Source organism: Acipenser ruthenus, chromosome 17, assembly GCF_902713425.1.
Source record: "Acipenser ruthenus chromosome 17, fAciRut3.2 maternal haplotype, whole genome shotgun sequence".
NCBI lineage: Eukaryota > Metazoa > Chordata > Actinopteri > Acipenseriformes > Acipenseridae > Acipenser > Acipenser ruthenus.
Window position 1 is genome coordinate 17,084,793 of NC_081205.1, and position 21,266 is coordinate 17,106,058.

At 42.2% G+C, this 21,266-nt stretch overlaps 4 protein-coding genes and 3 non-coding genes across 9 annotated transcripts in view; 3 read left to right on the forward strand and 4 right to left on the reverse strand.

Moving 5' to 3' along the window:
- The first annotated feature begins 1,636 nt into the window (after positions 1-1,636).
- trnay-gua (transfer RNA tyrosine (anticodon GUA)) lies at positions 1,637-1,724 on the forward strand. The gene is given in 2 exon segments: positions 1,637-1,673; positions 1,689-1,724. It is a non-coding gene; the product is annotated as a tRNA-Tyr (tRNA).
- A 954-nt stretch (positions 1,725-2,678) lies between these two features.
- Positions 2,679-2,750, forward strand: trnaw-cca (transfer RNA tryptophan (anticodon CCA)). The gene has a single exon. It is a non-coding gene; the product is annotated as a tRNA-Trp (tRNA).
- Positions 2,751-4,739: 1,989 nt separating this feature from the next.
- Positions 4,740-7,392, forward strand: aqp12 (aquaporin 12). Its single transcript, XM_034038574.3, has 3 exons — positions 4,740-5,359; positions 6,167-6,283; positions 7,105-7,392. Exons 1-3 carry the CDS (start codon positions 4,762-4,764, stop codon positions 7,245-7,247), a joined length of 858 nt encoding a protein of 285 aa, XP_033894465.1. The 5' UTR covers positions 4,740-4,761; the 3' UTR covers positions 7,248-7,392.
- On the reverse strand, positions 7,316-13,715 carry rpp21 (ribonuclease P 21 subunit). 2 transcript variants are annotated; one of them, XR_004664256.2, is made up of 7 exons: positions 13,415-13,715; positions 10,271-10,643; positions 9,508-9,608; positions 9,164-9,246; positions 8,755-8,943; positions 8,323-8,432; positions 7,316-8,005 (listed from the first exon to the last, which is right to left on the reverse strand). XR_004664256.2 is itself a non-coding variant. In XM_058990031.1 (6 exons), the coding sequence occupies exons 2-6, from the start codon at positions 10,304-10,306 to the stop codon at positions 7,941-7,943; spliced, it is 474 nt and encodes a 157-aa protein (XP_058846014.1). In that variant the 5' UTR covers positions 10,307-10,643; positions 13,415-13,713; the 3' UTR covers positions 7,316-7,940. The 2 variants fall into 2 exon arrangements, 1 of the variants encoding a protein (XP_058846014.1); XM_058990031.1 differs by lacking the exon at positions 8,323-8,432 and having other exon boundaries at positions 13,415-13,713.
- A 397-nt stretch (positions 13,716-14,112) lies between these two features.
- trnai-aau (transfer RNA isoleucine (anticodon AAU)) lies at positions 14,113-14,186 on the reverse strand. The gene has a single exon. It is a non-coding gene; the product is annotated as a tRNA-Ile (tRNA).
- A 1,163-nt stretch (positions 14,187-15,349) lies between these two features.
- LOC131697952 (putative uncharacterized protein ENSP00000383309) lies at positions 15,350-17,358 on the reverse strand. The gene is made up of 2 exons (XM_058990035.1): positions 16,636-17,358; positions 15,350-16,551 (listed from the first exon to the last, which is right to left on the reverse strand). The coding sequence occupies exons 1-2, from the start codon at positions 17,317-17,319 to the stop codon at positions 16,312-16,314; spliced, it is 924 nt and encodes a 307-aa protein (XP_058846018.1). The 5' UTR covers positions 17,320-17,358; the 3' UTR covers positions 15,350-16,311.
- pak2b (p21 protein (Cdc42/Rac)-activated kinase 2b) overlaps positions 15,350-21,266 on the reverse strand; it is a 59,026-nt gene continuing 53,109 nt past the window's right edge. For both annotated transcript variants that reach the window (XM_034039155.3, XM_034039156.3), the window contains exons 13-15: positions 19,834-20,030; positions 19,561-19,698; positions 15,350-17,449 (exon numbers count right to left, since the gene is read on the reverse strand). In XM_034039155.3, the coding sequence (XP_033895046.1) occupies positions 17,363-17,449; positions 19,561-19,698; positions 19,834-20,030 (422 nt within the window). In that variant the 3' untranslated portion in view covers positions 15,350-17,362. The remainder of the gene's footprint in view (positions 17,450-19,560; positions 19,699-19,833; positions 20,031-21,266) is intronic.

Genomic DNA, 21,266 nt, shown 5'->3' on the forward strand with positions numbered 1-21,266 from the left:
CAATTGTTACAAAGTATCACATTATTTTTACATACAATTACCCATTTATACAGTTGGGTTTTTACTGGAGCAATCTAGGTAAAGTACCTTGCCAAGGGTACAGCAGCAGTGTCCCCTACCTGGGATTGAACCCACAACCCTCCGGTCAAGAGTCCAGAGCCCTAACCACTACTCCACACTGCTGTATACTCCATACTACATAAGTATGGAGGAGTATATGTGCTCCATTTGCAGAGTTACACACATGGGTAAGTATGGTAAGTAAAGGCGTAACAGGTTTATTTTGTTTTTTACTGTATATGTTTTTTTGTACATATTATACTAACACTCCAATGTGGTAATGCCTGTCAAGCAACATTACCATAATTTACAGCTATTTACATGTGTATTGTTAATAAGACTCATTCTCTTCAGTGTTTATTTTTCATGAGCGCACAAACTACTTATTTTGAAGAATTTATTTTTTTCAGCAGACCCTGATTCTGTATTGATACCTTTTTATTTGGAGAAATATTGCAGATGCTTTTGCACTTTCATTTTTAATTGGTATTGGTATGATAGTTTCTGAGCTACTGAATTACTGCCTGACTTGAGTATTTCCAGGGCAGAGATATCAAAAGTAAACTGGATGTCAGTTCTAACACCCACCTTGTTTAATGTAGTTATATTGAACCAGCTGGGGAGGGGCTGATTCACTGTATTGAAGTGAAATTGTGCCAAATAAGGTGGGTGTAGCATGATATAAAAGTACAGTAGATGTAATTCTGAAGTAATAAACAACTTCACATTTTACGTGTACATGTTTCAGACATTAATGCTTCAATTTCAAATTCGATTTCGTTTCCTATTTACTGATATTAGACAATTACATACTATAAAAGTTAAGAGTATGAAATGTCCATATGATTTACTGATAACACGTCACTATAAATTGGTAATGTCATTTTTAGACAGGCAGCCTCTTTAAAGTCCTTCTTTTTTTGTGGGTTATGTGAGAAGGCATATATATGTGTGTGTGTGTGTGTGTGTGTGTGTGTGTGTGTGTGTGTGTGTGTGTGTGTGTGTGTGTGTGTGTGTGTGTGAAATTAAACAATATTTAATGTATTTTATATTTACTGTAATGCTCTTATGTAAACACGTGAAGAGCAATCAAATAAAATATAACTATTTATGATACAAAAAACATTGTTTAAATATTAAAAATAAATATAATAATAATACGAATAAATGTAAAAAAAATAAATAAATAAAAACCACGCAAACGTAATTTTCAGGAAGTAAAACAAGAGCAATCAAATAAAATACAACCATTTATGATACAAAAAAACATTGATACAAAAAAATAAATATAATACGAATAAATGCCAATAAAAAAGCAAACGTAACTTTCAGTAAGTAAAATGCCAATGTTTTACCCTATCCTCTCCGCATCACGAAACCTAATCGTCACGTGACTCGTGCGCTAATATGTCACTTGACTCAGGGGGGGACAAATTTGGCAGTGGGGTGAAATTTGCCATGACACCGGGTGTCCGACCATAAGAATAGGTTAATCGGGCCCTAGAATTGACTCTGGCGCCCCCACCGTGTTAATGCGAGGCACACCAGTCAGTCTTACCGCAGAAACACAGACCTGCCTTCGATAGCTCAGTTGGTAGAGCGGAGGACTGTAGTGGAAAAACATAGGTATCCTTAGGTCGCTGGTTCAAATCCGGCTCGAAGGACAGATTTTTTACGTAAACATCAGATCACTGTAGAAATAGACCAGTTTATTCACAAATAAATACAAAAATAAATGTTTAATTATGTTTATTTTGCCGCTACATTAACCGTTCCTGCCTTCTGCCACGACATTACATGAGCAACGCTCCTGTTTGTGCCAGTATGAACAAACACTAAGAAAATCAACATTGTTGATGTATAGCTATACTTTTATACTGTAGAAAATATTAACTGTGTGAATATATGTAGACGTATGGAAAATGCAATAACCCTTTCTTCAGCATATCTCAGCCAAACGTAAGGATTGTATTCAAGGCTTGCTGCAAAACTATGGAGGCTACTCCATGCCAAAATTAAAAATAAATAAATGAACGAATGAATAAATAAATATCGAAATAAATAAATACATATACATTTATTCATTTTTTTAATTCCGATATTCATTCATTTTTTAGATTTTGGCATGGAATATCCTGCATACAACACGACGTGTCTCTTCCTAAACCCAAAGGTTATTTCCGCTATCCGCGTGCTGGAATATTTACACTTCTCTACCGCTAGATGTCAGTAAATCAACAACAAGCAGTGTAGAATTCCGCACCTGTTACCAGTCAAGAATATGCCTTTTTTTAAAACCAACAAATGCTTGAAATTCAATTACTTTAATTTGACGTTAAACTAAGAATGTCAATTGTATCGAATGTGCTTGCTTTATGATTTATTTAAGGTAGGCTTGGGTTAAATATGTTTGGGGCTATTATGTGCTTTATTTTTAGCATTTAAAACTGAGAATCAAACAAACTTTCTTAAACTTCATAGACAGCCCTGCTAGCAATGCACGCGCATTGAGTTGGCTGGTGATACCGAGTGTTTTCCTCTAATCGGCGTTAGCGTGCGTAGCGTTTGGAATGTTTGCATGCGCTCTAGTATTGCATACCAACAACATATTTCGGTAGGACCTCGTGGCGCAACGGTAGCGCGTCTGACTCCAGATCAGAAGGTTGCGTGTTCAAATCACGTCGGGGTCAAAGTTTTTGTTTCTGTTCAACACACTATTCCATTGTTTTTTACATATCTGCATTTCATTGTGTAGTTTTGTCTGCCAGTATTTACAGAGAGCAGTCAGTAATGTTTTATCAGCAAAACGTATAGGAGTGTAAAACAGTAGGCTACACTGTGGAATGCCAGCTGGCTCCTGTAATGTTGTGTTCTGTTTCATCTTTAGCAGAGTTTGCTTGAATGTATCATTGATAATCTCCCACTGTTACAAGGAGAAGCAGCAGAAGCATGCCTAAAATAACTCCTAGAGTAAAAGTTTGCTAAATTGGCTTTCCCATCAATAAAAACACCACAAAACTTTGTAAATGAACTGAAAATACATTGACACGCTAACAAAGTAGTCTCCAGTCACACCAGTATCAGCTCTCCACCAAGCTGGCCAATGATCTCTCTGAAGAAGGTGCGTTCACAGTGTGTTGCATTGCTATGAACCAGGCAGTGTTTGGCTGCAAACGTGCTCGAGTGTGGAGAGGTCGCCGGTCGCAGGTCTCCAGGATGGATCTCCAGGTTCTTAAAAAACAATCTGAACGCCAGGGCTGACCTGTTTAAAACAAGTGTGCTGCATCTTTTATGTGAGCCGATCTCAGAGCTGCACTGTCCTCGGAAGAGCAGATCTCAGAGCTGCGCTGTCCTCGGGGGGCCGATCTCAGAGCTGCGCTGTCCTCGGGGGAGCCGATCTCGGAGCTGCGCTGTCCTCGGGGGAGCCGATCTCGGAGCTGCGCTGTCCTCGGGGGAGCCGATCTCAGAGCTGCGCTGTCCTCGGGGGAGCCGATCTCACAGTTGCGCTGTCCTCGGGGGAGCCGATCTCAGAGCTTCGCTGTCCTCGGGGGGGCCGATCTCAGAGCTGCGCTGTCCTCGGGGGAGCCGATCTCGGAGCTGCGCTGTCCTCAGGGGAGCCGATCTCAGAGCTGCGCTGTCCTCGGGGGAGCCGATCTCACAGTTGCGCTGTCCTCGGGGGAGCCGATCTCAGAGCTTCGCTGTCCTCGGGGGAGCCGATCTCAGAGCTGCGCTGTCCTCGGGGGAGCCAGGGCAGCTCTGTGTCCTCTCAGTGGAGCCCTTCCTCGGTCCTAATACCCGCTTGTCTGTAGTAAGGATTCACATTGTCATTAGCTCATTATTTTTTAATACATTTCCTTTTTGGTGGTGGCTTTACACATCAGAAGTGGTACTGAACCACGATGCCAGTTAGACAAGCCCCTGTTTCTACTTTAATCACTAGAAAGTTATAAAGAGACCTCCAAGACAAGTTCTGCTAAAGCTTAAAAAAGAAATGTAAAAAAGACTAGCCTTTGTTTTCAAATGGTTACTACAAACCCACTTTCACAATGCGCTCTGTATTCCGTACCGATGTAATACTGAAGACCAGTGGCATTGCCAGTAGCGGAGTTTGTTGGGTTGTGAATGCAGGTTTATGGAATTTATAATTAAACTAATCTGCAAAACAAAATCTACAGTCTCCACATAAATATAACATTCATTTAAAGTAGGGCGTTTAAATCACCTTAAAAAAACTGTTATAAAGACCGCTTTATGCGGTCCCTTCAGTGGTCATTTTCCTGTCAGGCCTGCCTGACTGTTGTAGAGCAGAGCTCGGCTGGAAGGTGCTTTCTTCTACAATACTACATACATTGTTGGTGTTTCAGGAGGAACAGTCTAAATGTAACCGGTCACCCTGGAGACTTCTCTGCTGATTCTAAAAAGGCTTCAGTACAAATAGTACATTTTATCACTTAACCACAAGACCCATTGATTTCCGTTGTGTGCCTACATCTGTGATGTACTATAAATGCTTCTTTGTTTTATCAGTCGCAGGTGTTGAATTTCCAAGACTAACCTTGACTTTTGTTTACTTGGAAATGCTAGCAAATTAAAACTTGCCGGTTTTGTGCCACGTTAGCTGAAATTTCAATATAAATTAGAACTGCAGCTGGTGTGTCTCCCCAACCCCCCAGCCTGTCCACTGTGCAGTCTGAAACTAACATGTCTGGACTAAACGTCTCTTTGGGATATTTCCTGGCAGTCCTTCTCCTCAGTGAGGTTGCCCGTCGTCTGCTAAGGCGGCTTTCCATGCTCAGGGGCTTCTCTGCTGAGCTCCCTGCCTCTTTCATGCTCGTAGCCTGCTGGCATGAGCTGCGGACTTTAATGGAAGTGGGAGCGTGGGCGGGGGGGTTCGGCCCGGACGTCTCCGTGACTCTGCTCTTTCTCATTCTGGTGGTTCACGGAATTTGTTCGCAGGGGGCTTCTGGTAACCCAACAGTGACTCTACAGTGCTTCCTCCTCTTAAAGGTCTCGCCCTGGGTCGCCTTCTCCAGCCTGGTGGGTCAGTTCGCCGGAGCAGCCCTCGCCAGCGCCCTGGCCATCCGCTACTGGATCCTAGAGCTCACGGATATGCACATGATCCAGAACATGATGTCCCAGGATTGCAGCGCGGCGCTGCAAGTCTCGGTCCCGCAGGGCGCCTTCGCGGAGGGTGTGTGCGCATTCTTTTACCACCTTCTCGCTCTGCGTCTCCGGCACAGCACCGCGCTCTTCAGGGTCCCGCTCACAGCGCTAACTATCACCCTTCTCACTTGCGCAGGTGAGCTGATTAAAAACAACATTGGGATCATGACATTAAAGGCACTGTGAGCATCATCATCATCATCATCATCATAATAATAATAATAATAATAATAATAATAATAATAATAATAATAATAATAACTTAAACACTCAAAACTTTGACTACCCTAATGAGCGATCAACACGTGTTAAGAATTAAATTAGTGTTGATCTTGCTTTATGAAATGTGAATAGAATGTGTTTAGAAATGTGAGATGGATTCTTATTCTTATTGGTAGTAGTTGTATTACGTATTATAACAAGATATTTAGAAGCCTTTGCGCACCTGTAGAGCAGTAGCTTCCAATGACGTTCTTCTTTCGTTTACCGTCCCTTTACTTATTTATGACGTTTGCGATTGTTTGAGAGTGGTTCTTACTGCAATTACTCCACTACAGCTTTTTTTTCTGGTAAGGTGCTTTTCAGTACAAGTTTTGGAGCAGCTTATCAGTTCTATATTAGTTGCCTGCCAAAGACCTATTTAATGAAGCATCTTTCTATTAGTAAACACCAGCACCATCTAGTGCATAGTTAGTATACTGCCAGCAAAACAAAAGGAAACTTGTTTGCAAAGTGGCAATCACTAGATGGCGCTGGCTGTTACATTTATCTGTTGCAAGTAATTAGAACCGAAGAGCAGCTCTTTAACACATATACAAAAAAAGCACAGCACGTGAGAAATGAGTGTTAGTGAAACGGAGTATAAATTGCGAACATCTCATCACTCTTGATGTGTAGCAGTGCACTGCCGTGCTTGTCTAATGTTGCAGTGCTCTCCTTGCAGCTAGCAGCTACACCACTGGCCTCTTCAATCCAGCGCTGGCTTTCGCACTCACCTTCCACTGCTCGGGATACACGCTGCAGGAGTACGCCACCGTCTACTGGCTAGGGCCAATCACTGGTGAGCAGCTGTCCTCAGAGTCATACAGACTCACACACAGACCCTCCTCAGCCGGTTCTGCATGGGTAATGAAGATATAACCACCGAGGGACAGTGTTGGTTAGGTCTTTCCAAATTCATTGCTTATCTATTTAGTGCTCAGTGCACAAAGGTGTTTGTTCAAAATAGAGGGCTAACCCTTTGAGACCTGTGAAGTGTAGAGCTTCACCCTGCTCCTCACCCCATGTGAAGTGTAGCTGCACCCTGATCCTCTCCCCATGTGAAGTGTAGTGCTACACCCTGATCCTCTCCCCATGTATATAGAGCTGCACCCTGATCCTCACCCCATGTGAAGTGTAGTGCTACACCCTGATCCTCTCCCCATGTATATAGAGCTGTACCCTGATCCTCTCATCCATGTATATAGAGCTGCACCCTGATCCTCACCCCATGTGAAGTGTAGAGCTTCACCCTGATCCTCACCCAATGTGATGTGTAGCTGCAACCTGATCCTCACCCCATGTGAAGTGTAGAGCTACACTCTGATCCTCTCCCCCATGTGAAGTGTAGTGCTACACCGATACTCTCCTCCATGTATAGAGCTGCACCCTGATCCTCACTCCATGTGAAGTGTAGAGCTTCACCCTGATTCTCACCCCATGTGAAGTGTAGAGCTACAACCTGATCCTCTCCCCATGTGAAGTGTAGAGCTACAACCTGATCCTCTCCCCATGTATATAGAGCTGCATCCTGATCCTCACCCCATGTGAAATGTAGCGCTACACCCTGATCCTCACCCCATGTGAAGTGTAGAGCTAAGTGTTTATTGTGTTCTATTCCAGGAATGACCCTGGCGCTGTTCCTGTATCAGGGACACATCCCTCGTCTCTTCAGCAGGAACCTGCTCTACTCCCAGAAGAGCCGCTACCGGGTCCCACAGGCCAAGACTGCCCAGGATCAGGGGGGTAGGACAAAGGAGGGGTGAGGGGTCCAGAGACACAGCACTCACCTGCCTCAGACCAGCCACGCCAGCACTCGCTGAATATCAGCTAGTTTGTTTTTAAGGAGAAGGGACTATATCAATGTCTACACATGATGGCCAAAAATGATATATTCATTATGGAAGTTGTGTCACCTTTAATGGAACTATCAAAGGATATTTGCAGAAATTAACTTGTATATTTACAAATTCTTAGATTTTCCATCCTTCCAGCCCTAGTTTGCATCCATCTTTTAATGTGACCGTCGTCTTTAAACAACTTCAGTGTTCAGTGTGTTGTTCAGTATTGCGAGATGTGATGAATATTAAAATTAGACAAACATTTCAACCTGGAACTGTCTTTCATCTTCATAAGAATTATAAAAGGGAGTCACTTTTTTTATTATATAAATACAAAACACATGTCTTAACTCACTACCCTTTAATATGTGAAAATCTACAAAAAAGACGACATTTTAGAATACTATGTTTTAAATGTTCAATAAAAAACAACTATTTTACAAACAAACCTTGCTGCGGATTCAAACAGTTGAGATTAAGCAGGCTAAAGAGAGACGTGAAAGAGTGCTCAGGTCAGTGCCACGCCCCCTAGTGGGCTGAACACATATGGCACGAACACATGTTAATTTCCAGTCCAGTCTGTTTAGAAGAGCCAGATTCCCTGGATGCAGGACAGCTTCAGCTGAGGGCTTGAGTGGCTGTGTAGGGCCCAGGGGCTGGAGGCCTGGCCTCTGAATTCAGTTCTGTTCAAACCAGGAGACAAAAGAAGTCAGTATTGCACACACTTAAATGAAAGTGAATCGTGCTATAATTCCTGCTGTATTAACTGAGAAACATCCCCTTCTAGCACTGAGGAAAAGACTAGAAAATTTAGATAGTCCTAATTCAGAGCACCAGATAGATGTAAAGACTGCAGTGAACACTTCCAGTAAAACCTCAAAGCTACAACCAAATCAAGGATGGGAGGTGTTTATTCACCTTTAACCTGATGAACAATATGAAGAAAGCAAAACAATACAGTACAATAGTGTCCTGTTTACAGAGTATTACACATGCTTACATTGCCATACTTGGTTTGTAAAAGCGTAGGGTTTGGAACTTTGAGGTTTTCTGTTGTAATTCATGACTTTGTTGCCTAGATGGTAAAATTATGCAGTGTATGCAATATACCTGAAATAAAAAAGGTGCAAGAAAGGAATTGTATTATGTAATGAATCTGGAAGAGTTACTGTCATTGTAAAACATCTGCATTGGAACATGACCTGTGCAGTTTGTTTGGGGGAAAAAAAAAATAATAATAATAAAATATTATGCAAGGTGTTGCCCCTAGGTGTACTGGGGTACAATGCACATTTAAAACAAATATTTAGCAAATATGTACCCTGTGGAGTTAGGTTAAAAACCAAGGCTTTAGACAGAAGAAACTAGAAGACTAGGTAAAATATTTTTGATCTGAAAAGACATGAATGCAGTTGTGTGGGTGTGACCTCACCGGAGCTTTCCTGTGGGCAGGAACCCCTTGCTGTGCCAGGGCAGAGAGTCTCCCCGGGCTTGGGCTGGTTCTGCAGCAAGGCTTCGGGCCGCTCCACCCACAGCTGGTACTCGGGGTCATTGCGGAAGCGCTTGGTCTGCCCGCAGCTCAGGCATCGCACCACTGTCAGCCTCTGTCTCCGATTATACTCTGAGGAGGAAGAGGGAGCAGAAACACAGGCAGTGAAGAAATCCACTGACTGATTGCTTAGGGAACAGAGCCGTGTTTTCTGTGGCCGTCACTAACTGGTATACTTGTGGCATTGTATCCAGAAGTATAAAAACACTGAGGAGTGCTACTTTTAGAAATACTAAAAGAAACAACAAACAGCCACCACAGCACACACTTTCTCAATGTTTTTAGAACATACTTCTCTGTCTCACTGTTGCAGTTACTCCAGGAATCAGCAGGGAGCAGCATTTTTTACACACTGTTCTTTTAACAGATGGATCTCTGTAGAACAAAAAAAAAAGAAAGATAGTGACTGTGATCATGATGTCATATGGGAGACTGTGTTTTTGTCCTAAAAATGTAAAGCTAATATACTGGTGTTGATAATTGTATTGATTTTGTTACCAACCAACCCTCCCCCCCTCCCAAAACAAAAAATTTGACAAGATCAAAACTATGTTTTCTCCCATTGCTTTGCATCAGATTTCTAGGATCCCTAATAACGTGTGGACAGTTAACCCGAGCGGCCCCTTACATACTCACTGTCTGAGGACCAGGCGCCTGGAGATGGTTCTCTCAGTGTGGCAGTAGAACCGAGCAAGCTCCACATTGTCTGGGTTCTGGGCCAGGACACAGTGCGCAGCCTATAAGAGACAGACACCATTCAACTAGAACACACAGACACCACACATGTACCCACCACACCATACCATACAGACATCACACACAACACACACACACACACACACTACTGCAAAAATAATGGGACATCTAACAGCAATCACCAGTTTACTTATTTCAAACTCTTCACTCACTCACTCACAAGGTACTTTATTACAACCAATTCATGGGAGACTGTAGATCAGCACTCCGTGTCAATGAGCTGAGGAGAGTGTAGATCAGCACTCCGTGTCAATGAGCTGAGGAGAGTGTAGATCAGCACTCAGTCAATGACAAAGCATTTAAAATGTTTAAACCACAACATGTTATATAAAAACAAACTAAAATCAGCCTTTTCTCTGTTTTTTTACTTCTAAACATGTGTTCAGTGGCTACCTCTAATCAAGTTGAGTGTGTTTCTTCAATTGCTCTCTTTGTATAAGATTGTACCTAGTGCTGTGTGAACAGAAATTAGGTGCTGTTTGAGCTAATTTACCATTCAGAGTGAAATGAGTGAAGAAACAGCTGACTGTGGTGAACAGCAATCCACACAAACACAAGCAGCTGTTTCTTCTTGGAATGGCAAATAAGACACACATGTGGAGAGCTCAATCAGAACAATAGGTGGATGCAGCTCTAATGGTACCTGATAGAGGTAGTTGAGTCTCTGGAAGGCTTCCATCGTGTGTCTCCTGCTGCTCTCTCCACACTGGGGTCACACTGAAAGCTTCAGCAGCACGTCCTTGTTGCTGCTCTCTCCACACTGGGGTCACACTGAAAGCTTCAGCAGCACGTCCTTGTTGCTGCTCTCTCCACACTGGGGTCACACTGAAAGCTTCAGCAGCACGTCCTTGTTGCTGCTCTCTCCACACTGGGGTCACACTGAAAGCTTCAGCAGCACGTCCCTGTTGCTGCTCTCTCCACACTGGGGTCACACTGAAAGCTTCAGCAGCACGTCCTTGTTGCTGCTCTCTCCACACTGGGGTCACACTGAAAGCTTCAGCAGCACGTCCTTGTTGCTGCTCATGACACACATGGGATTCACAAGACATGGCAAATGCATGGTCAGTACAATTACAATCACCTTCTGAAAGAACTGCTTATCCAGTTCTCTAGCTAGGATAAGTGTACCTATTAAGAAAAACCAATCTGCTTTGCGCATTTATTTCGATATACAGGGCGAGCCGAGGCTACCTGCCCCCTAAAGCTCCTCTCTAATTGCCAGAGGCAGCAAGAACATTAAATGGTCTCTCACCTGTACAGATCTCTTGTGCATTATTGAAACCTGAATTCCCCTGTGCACATTGTCTGAAACAAAGACGACTTGCAAAATGATGCACATATTCCACCCCAGACTAATACATAGGCAGAGGATTTACAGATTTGTTCTGGTATCTGATGTACACCAGACCTTTTTATTTGTCAGTAAGATATTACAAGTTGTGCAAGTAACAGTCAGAATTAGAATAACCCTGCATTTTTTTAGGGAGGGGTGGAATAGCCCATATTGGTACTGGGGGTGTAGTAGCCTTTTAATGAATACATTCTAGAATAAATCCCTTCCTGTCCTATTTGAAGCGTCACTGCTTTGATGTACATTTTCAGTCACATATTTGTATATGGATGAGCACAATTTCAAACCAGAGTAAAATAGCCCCCTCACTCTAACCCTGGTAAAGAGAGATGTATGTGTTCTGTTTCCTGTTTAATGCCCACCTATTATGCTGCTTTTTATCAAACAATAAAAACCCAACCACGAATAGGAGGGCCGGAGATCCCCCAACTTATCTTCTGCCAGGCTTTTTTCAATGTTTAAATAGTAAAGCATTACATTTTTCCATTGCTGGATTTTAGGAGCTGATCTTAACTTTCAGTTTTGCAGGATTAGCTTCTTCAGAACAAGTGAAGATAACATCGCTATCCAGCCAAAAGGACACCTCGGGTTAGTCATGAATTGAATCGTGGAGCAGGCAGAGGGAGGAGGTCAAATCTATAGTAGTCTGGAAAGTGGAGGACAGCCAGCTCTCCGACTCACTCCACAGTCTCCTAATCTTCCAGCAACCCCAGAAGGAATGTATCAAACAGACGGTTTGCATTTTACATTTTAAACAAGTATCCAGGATGCGATTGCTATATTTGATTAAAACATTCTTAAAACATTTCTTAATTCAGAAAATGTCTTGCATGGTTTTTAACCAAATAATTGATCTGATTTATACCAGTAGATATCTAAGAGGGCCAGGAAGGGGAGCTCCCTTGGATCCTGATCCAGGGATTATTCCACAGCTGTGTATATTTGGGAATTGTAATGGGTGATTTTATTAAAGCTTTCATTTTACACCAATATCGAATTGTATTATTAATTAAGAAGTTCTCAGTATTGTGACTTCTGATTTTTGAAAATAGCAGAAAAAAGTGTTTTTTGGGATGAATGACAATTTCCTAGATTTATCCACTGGTTCTTCTTCTGAAGCATTTATGATACGATAGAGATAGAAGCCTTGTGAGGCGAGAAGGTAAAGTTCAGGATTTGGAGGGAGATAGTGAGTTTGTTAGCTATCCACACCATTTTAAAAATGTCCTTGAATTCCAAATGAGTAAATTCCTCAGTTAACTTATCTTTCTGATCTGAGGATATTTGTTTGAGGTCAACTGAATGCAAGAAGGGTGAAGGATCCAAACTCTCATCTGAAATTTGTACAAATTTTAATAGATTATTTAAATTCTTATTTATAAGTTTATTTCTTATTACCGAATTGGTATGAAGATCTTTTAGGTTGATCAAAGGCTTCGAGTTTATTCGCTTAGTTAAGAAATGAACATAGAAGTTTTCCTGATTTGTTAGCAGCCACGTTTGTAACCGTTAGCTCTTTGTAGGAGGTGGTCGTGTTCTATGTTTTTGAAGTTGGGTTTTGTCAGTGTTTTTCAATAGTTCTTTATGATGCAATTCTTGTTTTTAAGGTAGCATTCACTATTACCTTGGTTAATATCTGAAAACTTGGCGCCGAGATGAATACATTACATTTAGGGGTTAAATTGTTCGGGTTTTATTTTTTATCATATAACGTCCCTTTAAATTTATGTTGAGCCGATTATGTTTCCTAATTAAACTCAGAAAAATGTGTCAATTACGAAACAAAGTCACTTTTTTTTTGCATTTATATCTTGACAGAGCCGGATTCTGTTTCGCTTAACAGACGTGACAAATTACGTCAATTGCTCATCGCTGATCCTAATTGCATTCACTTAGTTTATATCGTTGTGTTTTTGTTATTTTCAGTAGTTTAACAGTTGTCCTGACAGATTTTCTTATCAGCATAAAATACCCAGCAAGTCCATAATTAAAATATTCTTTATTCGTAGCAAAAAAAAAAAAAAAAAAAAAAGTTTTTCTTTATTCCGATAGAGATTAATGAGGATTATAGGGTCATAAAATTAATATCTTTAAATACAAAAAGGTTGCGTACAGTTCTAAGTATTTAACAACAGATTATACAGATACAAATATCCCTCTCTCGAAGAGAGTATTTCAATAAGCTACATATCCCACAGTACAGGTCTCTAAACCAGGGAGAAAGTGAAACACACTTCACCGGCATAAGAATGAAACATTTGCTCCAGAACGATTATTCCATCAAACTAGTATACAATTTAGACCCTATGGCCGATAAAGTCATAATCGTCTCATTGACCGTGGTAGAACACATAATTGAATATATCTGTACTACTGCACAAGCGGTGCACGTCCTCAACGCGTACCAAAACGCAGCACAACAACTGTGTGACTTACCGTAACATCAACACATGCCGCTTCAAAGACCACCAACAAACTCACACCAAAGTAAGACCTTCTATAGACAAGACGGGCCACTCCGCTGAATTAATGGGAACTTCCGTCCGTGCATAAGCGGCGCATCATGGGACTCCAAAGAGTTCCGGTAGCGACTTAACCCCTATCTGTATAATGTAAAATCTGCCACATTTCCTATTCCAAGCCTTCTCTTTTTAAACGATTGCATTTTTAAACATGATTCACCTAGATTAATTTACAGACACCCCTCCTTAACACATACGTCTATAAGGAATATCTTTGCTTACACTGCCTTATGTCAATAAAGTTGTTCAAAAGATGGCAACTGGCAATGGACATACTTCATCAAGCCACATAAAGCGCGGTAAAACCCGAAAATACGGCTTTTGGTGCCACTTTAGTTGTATTCTCTCGAAAACAACACAATGGCTGAAGACGGTTGCTTTTCTGCGTGGGTGCAAACATACATGTATTGTCACCCAGCTTCAAAATACCCAATAAAACCTCGAGCTGGCATATACGATTCCACGCATTATACGATACTACTGGCAACGTTCTTTTTATATCATTTCGATGTACTGGCACTGTAAAGCATAACAAATATAAATTCGGTTCCAACTATATCAGTAACGTTAGTTAAAATTGTAGTACTAAAAAAAAAAAAAAAAAAAAATCAATGGCCAGTACGGGGATCGAACCCGCGACCTTGGCGTTATTAGCACCACGCTCTAACCAACTGAGCTAACCGGCCCCGTAAAATCTATTCGCAGACTACTTGTTATACTGTTATACCAAACATCGAAATAAATATATGAAGTGCATTGAAATCGGTACATACAGAGATAGATAGATAGATAGATAGATAGATAGATAGATAGATAGATAGATAGATAAATAAATAAATAAATAAATAAATAAATAAATAAATTTAAATGAATACATTAACCATTATATAAATAAACTAGATGGTAACTTTACAAGTAAAGTTGTGGTGCTTGCTTTATTGGGAAAGTGGCCAAAGTAGCTGATTTGTGTCAAAAGTCACATTGTTTACTAAATGTCTCATGCTTAGAATGTGCTAGAATTTGAAATTTCTCAAAGTTCTATGACAGTTAATTCAACAGTAGGAAGTATTTTGGTTTCTAAATTGTCAATTAACCCCAGATGTATTAATGCTATGAGGGAATCTAAGGGACAGCATTGAGGTTTCCTCCTTGTGTGGTTGATGATACATAAACCACAAGTGATGGAGAAAAGGGATCCAGGGTAGGTATTGAGTGCATTGAAAAGAAGAGCTATGGAGCTCCCGCAACTCCACAAGGTGGGAGCGTGTCTGAAGGTGGTAAAAATGCCCAGTTTGAAAATGTTGGAGGTGGCCTGCACCAGTGGTGCCCAAGACCCATTCAAATCCAGGTTTTTATTCCACAACAAGGCACAACTGCATCACTGGCCTAGGCTGATGTCCTTCCCATTTAAAAGCATGATTTAAGGGCTCCCCACTAGATCTGGAATGACCCTACTGTGATTGAACTTGTAGATAATGCGTTGTGTGTCGGGTGTCTTATTGTTAGAAGGGACCTCGTGCAGTTTGGGTGAGAGGACCACTAAACAAAACTGAGTGGTCTGCCTCCTCAAGCTGAAAAAGAAGTCTGGACTCAGGAACTACTATTAAACATACAAAGTGTTGTTATTTTAAAACGGTGTAACTATAGTATGTGCACAGACGAACATGTACTGGAATCATAATAAATCTGTGATGGTGATTGGTTATCCATAACTATTAAACAAACACTCAATGTGACAGCATTAAGACATTCTAAAAGAAACTCAATCGACTAGAAGCCTTTCTCAATGTCTACAAAGATTGAGAAAGACTTCAAACATTAACAATAACAAAACCACATTCCATCAAAGTTTAAATTTCCTTTTAGTTTATTTTTTTTGCAGAAACAAGGCAGTTAAACTCTGAGAACCAAAAAAATAGAAATACAGTAATAATCGTTTGACTCGTCGAACTAGCAGGAAACCTGTAAAATCTCAAGTGCTAAACCATCAAGAAGATTGTTAGTTTAAAAATAAACAAAAATAACAGTGTACACACACAGCTACTTGAAATATAAAAATGTCCGGATAGCTAGGCTGCAATTTCCACTTTAAGTACATAATATACAAAACAATTAAAAAATCTGAAGGGTTAAGCTTCCCGAGTCCTAGTAAATAAAGAAAGAAACAGCTCACCCTATACACTAAAAAAACACTTTCTTTTTGTATTTTAAGAAACAATAAAAGGTCATAGAACATGAATTAAAAAGCGCCCCCTTCAAGGTTAACAGAGCTCTGCAATTCAAGTATTGAGATTAGAGACAAGGAAAGAGGTCTGGAATCCTACTCCCCTTTAGGGTGTACACCATTACCTTTGAACCCAATTCTTCATTCAAATTATACACAGCAGAACCTTCGTTCCACATTGATCAAACTAGGTGAGCTCAACTTACATGAAAGTGCAGCCGACTTCCCATCACCACAAGGTTTTTGTGGGCGCCATTTGGGATGAATTGCTGTCATTCAACCGCTTTCCACGGTAAAGAACAATCGGATCCAAAAGGGCGCCGAACAATACTTTTTAAAAAATTTTAAGTTTTTTTTTTTTATTAACTAGAGACAGATTCCAATCGATAAATCACATTTGTGGTGAAAATGGTATGTGTGAATGTGTGCAGGTACATGGATGCCCTACTCGCTGTTTGGTATCGCAATCAATTCACAAACAACTGGCTCAAGAAGTTCAAAGTGGAGGAGGGAAAACCAGAGCCTTTTTACCCATTCCTAATGTAGATACCCAGGCACAGCAGAGGAGAGAAGGAGAGACACACAGATCATGAGAGAGAGAGAGAGAGAGAGCGAGAGCGAGAGCGAGCGAGAAAACAGAGAGGGTAGAGAGCATGGGGGAGAGTAGGGAGAGAGGGGGCGAGATGCAGTTTGAATGGTGAGAGTGGAGAGTAGAGAGCGTGAGGGAGAGTAGAGAGTGTGAGGGAGAGTAGAGAGCGTGGGGGGAGATGAAGTTTGAAAGGCGAGGGGGAGAGTGGAGAGCGAGGGGAAGAGATGCAGTTTGAAAGGTGAGAGTGGAGAGTAGAGAGCGTGAGGGAGAGTAGAGAGTGTGAGGGAGAGTAGAGAGCGTGGGGGGAGATGAAGTTTGAAAGGCGAGGGGGAGAGTGGAGAGCGAGGGGAAGAGATGCAGTTTGAAAGGCGTAGGGGAGAGTGGAGAGCGAGGGGGAGAGATGCAGTTTGAAAGGCGAGGGGGAGAGTGGAGAGCGAGGGGGAGAGATGCAGTTTGAAAGGCGAGGGGGAGAGTGGAGAGCGAGGGGGAGAGATGCAGTTTGAAAGGCGAGGGGGAGAGTGGAGAGCGAGGGGGAGAGATGCAGTTTGAAAGGAGAGGGGGAGAGTAGAGAGTGAGGGGTAGAGATGCAGTTTGAAAGGCGAGGGGGAGAGTGGAGAGCGAGGGGGAGAGATGCAGTTTGAAAGGCGAGGGGGAGAGATGCAGTTTGAAAGGCGAGGGGGAGAGATGCAGTTTGAAAGGCGAGGGGGAGAGATGCAGTTTGAAAGGCGAGGGGGAGAGATGCAGTTTGAAAGGCGAGGGGGAGAGATGCAGTTTGAAAGGCGAGGAGGAGGGTGGAGAGCGAAGGGGAGAGTTGAGAGCGAGGGGGAGAGATGCAGTTTGAAAGGCGAGGAGGAGGGTGGAAAGCGTGGGGGAGAGATGCAGTTTGAAAGGCGAGGGGGAGAGTGGAGAGCGAGGGGGAGAGATGCAGTTTGAAAGGCGAGGAGGAGGGTGGAGAGCGAGGGGAGAGATGCAGTATTGAAAGGCGTGGTGGTGCTCCAGTTCTCATGTGGCGGTGGCTGGTCCGATGCCGGTGGCACAGGAAGGCTTGGCTAGCGGCTGCTCTTCATGGCTTCCTTGGCTGCCAGAATGAGAGGCGTCAGGCTGGACAGAGGCTTGGCCAGCTTCAGGAAGGGGTGCTGCAGGAAGAGTCATTGGAAATTAACAACACAACACACGTAATGCAGCACTGCGTACATTGTATTCAATCACTTATTTCATTGATCACATCCAATATTAGCCAAATTAGCTATTCTAAGTACCTGGCTTTACTGGGATGGTTTAAACAAACCAAACTGTAATATATAGAGCTATGAATATTGAAACTAAGGAGAACTCTCAGAATGATGCAGTTAGTAACAATTTAAAAGTGCATTCATCTCTTCAAATGTGGTTCACTACAGTTTATTAGGAAATTTTCTGGAATGCTGTTTCATTTACAGCACTATAAAATGAACAAAAAATGTAGGGCTCATTTACCCAACGAAAGTTACTAACATATACAGCTCTGGAAAAAATTAAGAGACCACTGCAAAATTATCAGTTTCTCTGGTTTTACTATTTACAGGTATGTGTTTGGGTAAAATGAACATTTTTGTTTTATTCTTAGGGCAGCAGTGTGGAGTAGTGGTTAGAGCTCTGGACTATTGACCGGAGGGTTGTGGGTTCAATCCCCAGTGGAGGATACTGCTGCTGTACCCTTGAGCAAGGTACTTTACCTAGATTGCTCCAGTAAAAACTCAACTGTATAAATGGGTAATTGTATGTAAGATAATGTGATATCTGTATAATGTGAAATAATATATAATGTGATATCTTGTAACAATTGTAAGTAGCCCTGGATAAAGGCGTCTGCTAAGAAATAAATAATAATAATAATAATAATAATAATACTATAAACTACTGACAACATTTCTCCCAAATTCCAAATAAAAATATTGCAAATACTTGGCTTGATTCATGCGTCCTTCACAAAGACAAATCTGCCTGATTTCAGCCTTGCTGAAGCACCCCCAGATGAGTCCAATTTTCAGCTTTGCCCAACACCTGGTTGTCTAATGGTTAGACGGAGACCTGGAGAGGCCTACAAGCCACAGTGTCTCGCACCCACTGTGAAATGTGGTGGAGGATCGGTGATGATCTGGGGGTGCTTCAGCAAGGCTGGAATCGGGCAGCTTTGGCATGAATCAAGCCAAGTACAAGGTTGTCCTGGAAGAAAACTTGCTTCCTTCTGCTCTGACAATGTTCCCACTCTGAGGATTGGTTTTTCCAGTAGGACAATGCTCCATGCCACACAGCCAGGTCAATCAAGGTGTGGATGGAGGACCACCAGATCAAGACCCTGTCATGGCCAGCCCAATCTCCAGACCTGAACCCCATTGAAAACCTCTAGAATGTGATCAAGAGGAAGATGGATGGTCACAAGCCATCAAACAAAGCCAAGCTGCTTGAATTTTTGCGCCAGGAGTGGCATAAAGTCACCCAACATCAATGTGAAAGACTGGTGGAGAGCATGCCAAGACGCATGAAAGCTGTGCTTGAAAATCAGGGTTATTCCACCAAATATTGATTTCTGAACTCTTCCTAAGTTAAAACATTAGTATTGTGTTGTTTAAAAATGAATATGAACTTATTTTCTTTGCATCATTCGAGGTCTGACAACACTGCATCTTTTTTGTTATTTTGACCAGTTGTCATTTTCTGCAAATAAATGCTCTAAAATGACAATATTTTTATTTGGAATTTGGGAGAAATGTTGTCAGTAGTTTATAGAATAAAACAAAAATGTTCATTTTACCCAAACACATACCTATAAAAGGTAAAACCAGAGAAACTGATAATTTTGCAGTGGTCTCTTAATTTTTTCCAGAGCTGTATATTTCAAAATGTACATGTGCTATTAGGTCCCTTCACTAATTCAGCACCCTTGACATTTGAAGATTATTTAAGTCGTGTGTGTCTGTTTGCAAAGTATAACACATACATGTAGTGCACACAAGTAGAACACAGGACGTAGAATAAAAAGGTGTTCATGTGAAAACTGCCCGTTCCTTCACTTGTTCATAGGAACCCAGACCTATTAACCACTGCATAATTTGGATACTTGTGCTGTAGCTCAACAGGAACAATGTCAATACCATATACCGGTATACCAACTCACTCCTAGACTACATTTCACAGACACACGCACACATGGACAGACACAGTGACAGCCACGCCCCGCCCAGCCCAGCCCACCCTAGCCTCTAACCTGCAGCAGCTCCTTGCCGCTGCCTCTCTTCTCCACGTCCATCTCCAGAGAGCGGTTCAGGAAGTCCCTGAAGATCGGGGAGAGCTTCTCCGGGTTCTGCAGCTCAGGGGTGCCATTCGTGGCAATGAGATACAGGGCCTGAGAGACAAGGAGAGTCAGAACTTACACAGCCCCCGTTACCCTCAGATACCACTACTAAACCAGCAAACTACCAAATCTGCTCCTGGCAACTTGGCTTCAAAGTCATTTTTTAGCCAGCCCTCTCACACTCACCCTCAGGGGGTTCTCATTGAGGTAAGGGGGCTCCCCCTCCACCATCTCGATGGCCATGATCCCCAGAGACCAGATGTCCACTTTGGGGCCGTACGCTTTCCGTGTGACCACTTCTGGGGCCATCCAGTAGGGGGTGCCCACCATGGTGCTGCGCTTGCTCTGCTCAGGGGTGATCTGAGCACAGAACCCAAAATCAGCTGCAGAGAAAAATAGGAGGGTGCATTATTGACAAAGGCCACCAAGGGGGATCTGAGCACAAAACCCAAAATCAGAAGTAGAGAGAAATAGGAGGGTGCATTACTGACACAGGCCACCAGGGGGAACAAGACAAGCCAGCAGGCAGGCTGGGAAATATTATGCAACACAATTCTATTATATTTGTTATAAATGGTGAGCGTTTTTAGTTTCTGGAGTTACGAATGTAGTAAACAAGGAAATGAATGTAAACTATAAAAAAGAACGAACAAAAGACATGACAAATGGAGGCAGGGAAACGGTTACTTGTTAAAGCAGCTGATGCATAGTTCACACACCCTAGTCTCTGTAAGTCGCCTTGGATAAAGGCGGCCGCTAAATAAACAAATAATAACATAATTTTATTTAACATCACGTAAATCAACGAAACTACAAAATGAACTGACCCTATAACACTGACTTCAGTGACGAGTAAAAGAGCTCAGCTGAATGCATGGGCTCAAATGGAGGTCTTGTCAGTGCATTAAGCACTACATTTAACCTCCAGCGAGGAACCAAATCCTTCACTGGTGGCTTAAGCCGCCGAGTGCCTTTCAAAAATTGCCCTGCCAGGAAATGAGCTCCTGGGGAGACTGAATCGATTTTTACATGGCATACCGAAATGGCTGCAACATAGACCTTTAGATTAAAAGGAGATTTCCCTTCATCAAAAAGGTCTTGTTAACACTGCAGTATAACTGCCATAGGGCATGTTGTGGGTTTGAACCCACGAGCCAAACACCATGACGTCCCACTTGTAACCATGCTGGGAACGAGTAGAGGCTGCCCTGGCGTTTTGTAGGGCAGGGATTCCAAACTGTGGTCCGACACAGTCCCAGGTGGGCCGTGGGAGCAATGACATTCTGTGTGTTTTTATCTATTAATAGTGAAAAGCAGGTGCCGGCGGCAGCTGTAACTGTAGACAAATAAAGTGTAGCAAGGGAGTATTGGCTGACTGTCAATCAAAGCAGAAATTCACAACAGAGCTAAGAGTAAAGCGAGAGCGCTGACAATAGGGCAGTGTTAAGGTCATGTGATCGCTCTGCTGGCAGGGGTAAACAGTGTGTTCTGTATTAATAAAATTACAATGTTGAATCCGCTACCAAAGAATACGCTTTGCAAAGTATAAAAGAACAAAAAAGGCAGCTGAGGTGCTGGAATGTTTTTTTTTTGTAGAAAATTTTTCATACTTACTTTTG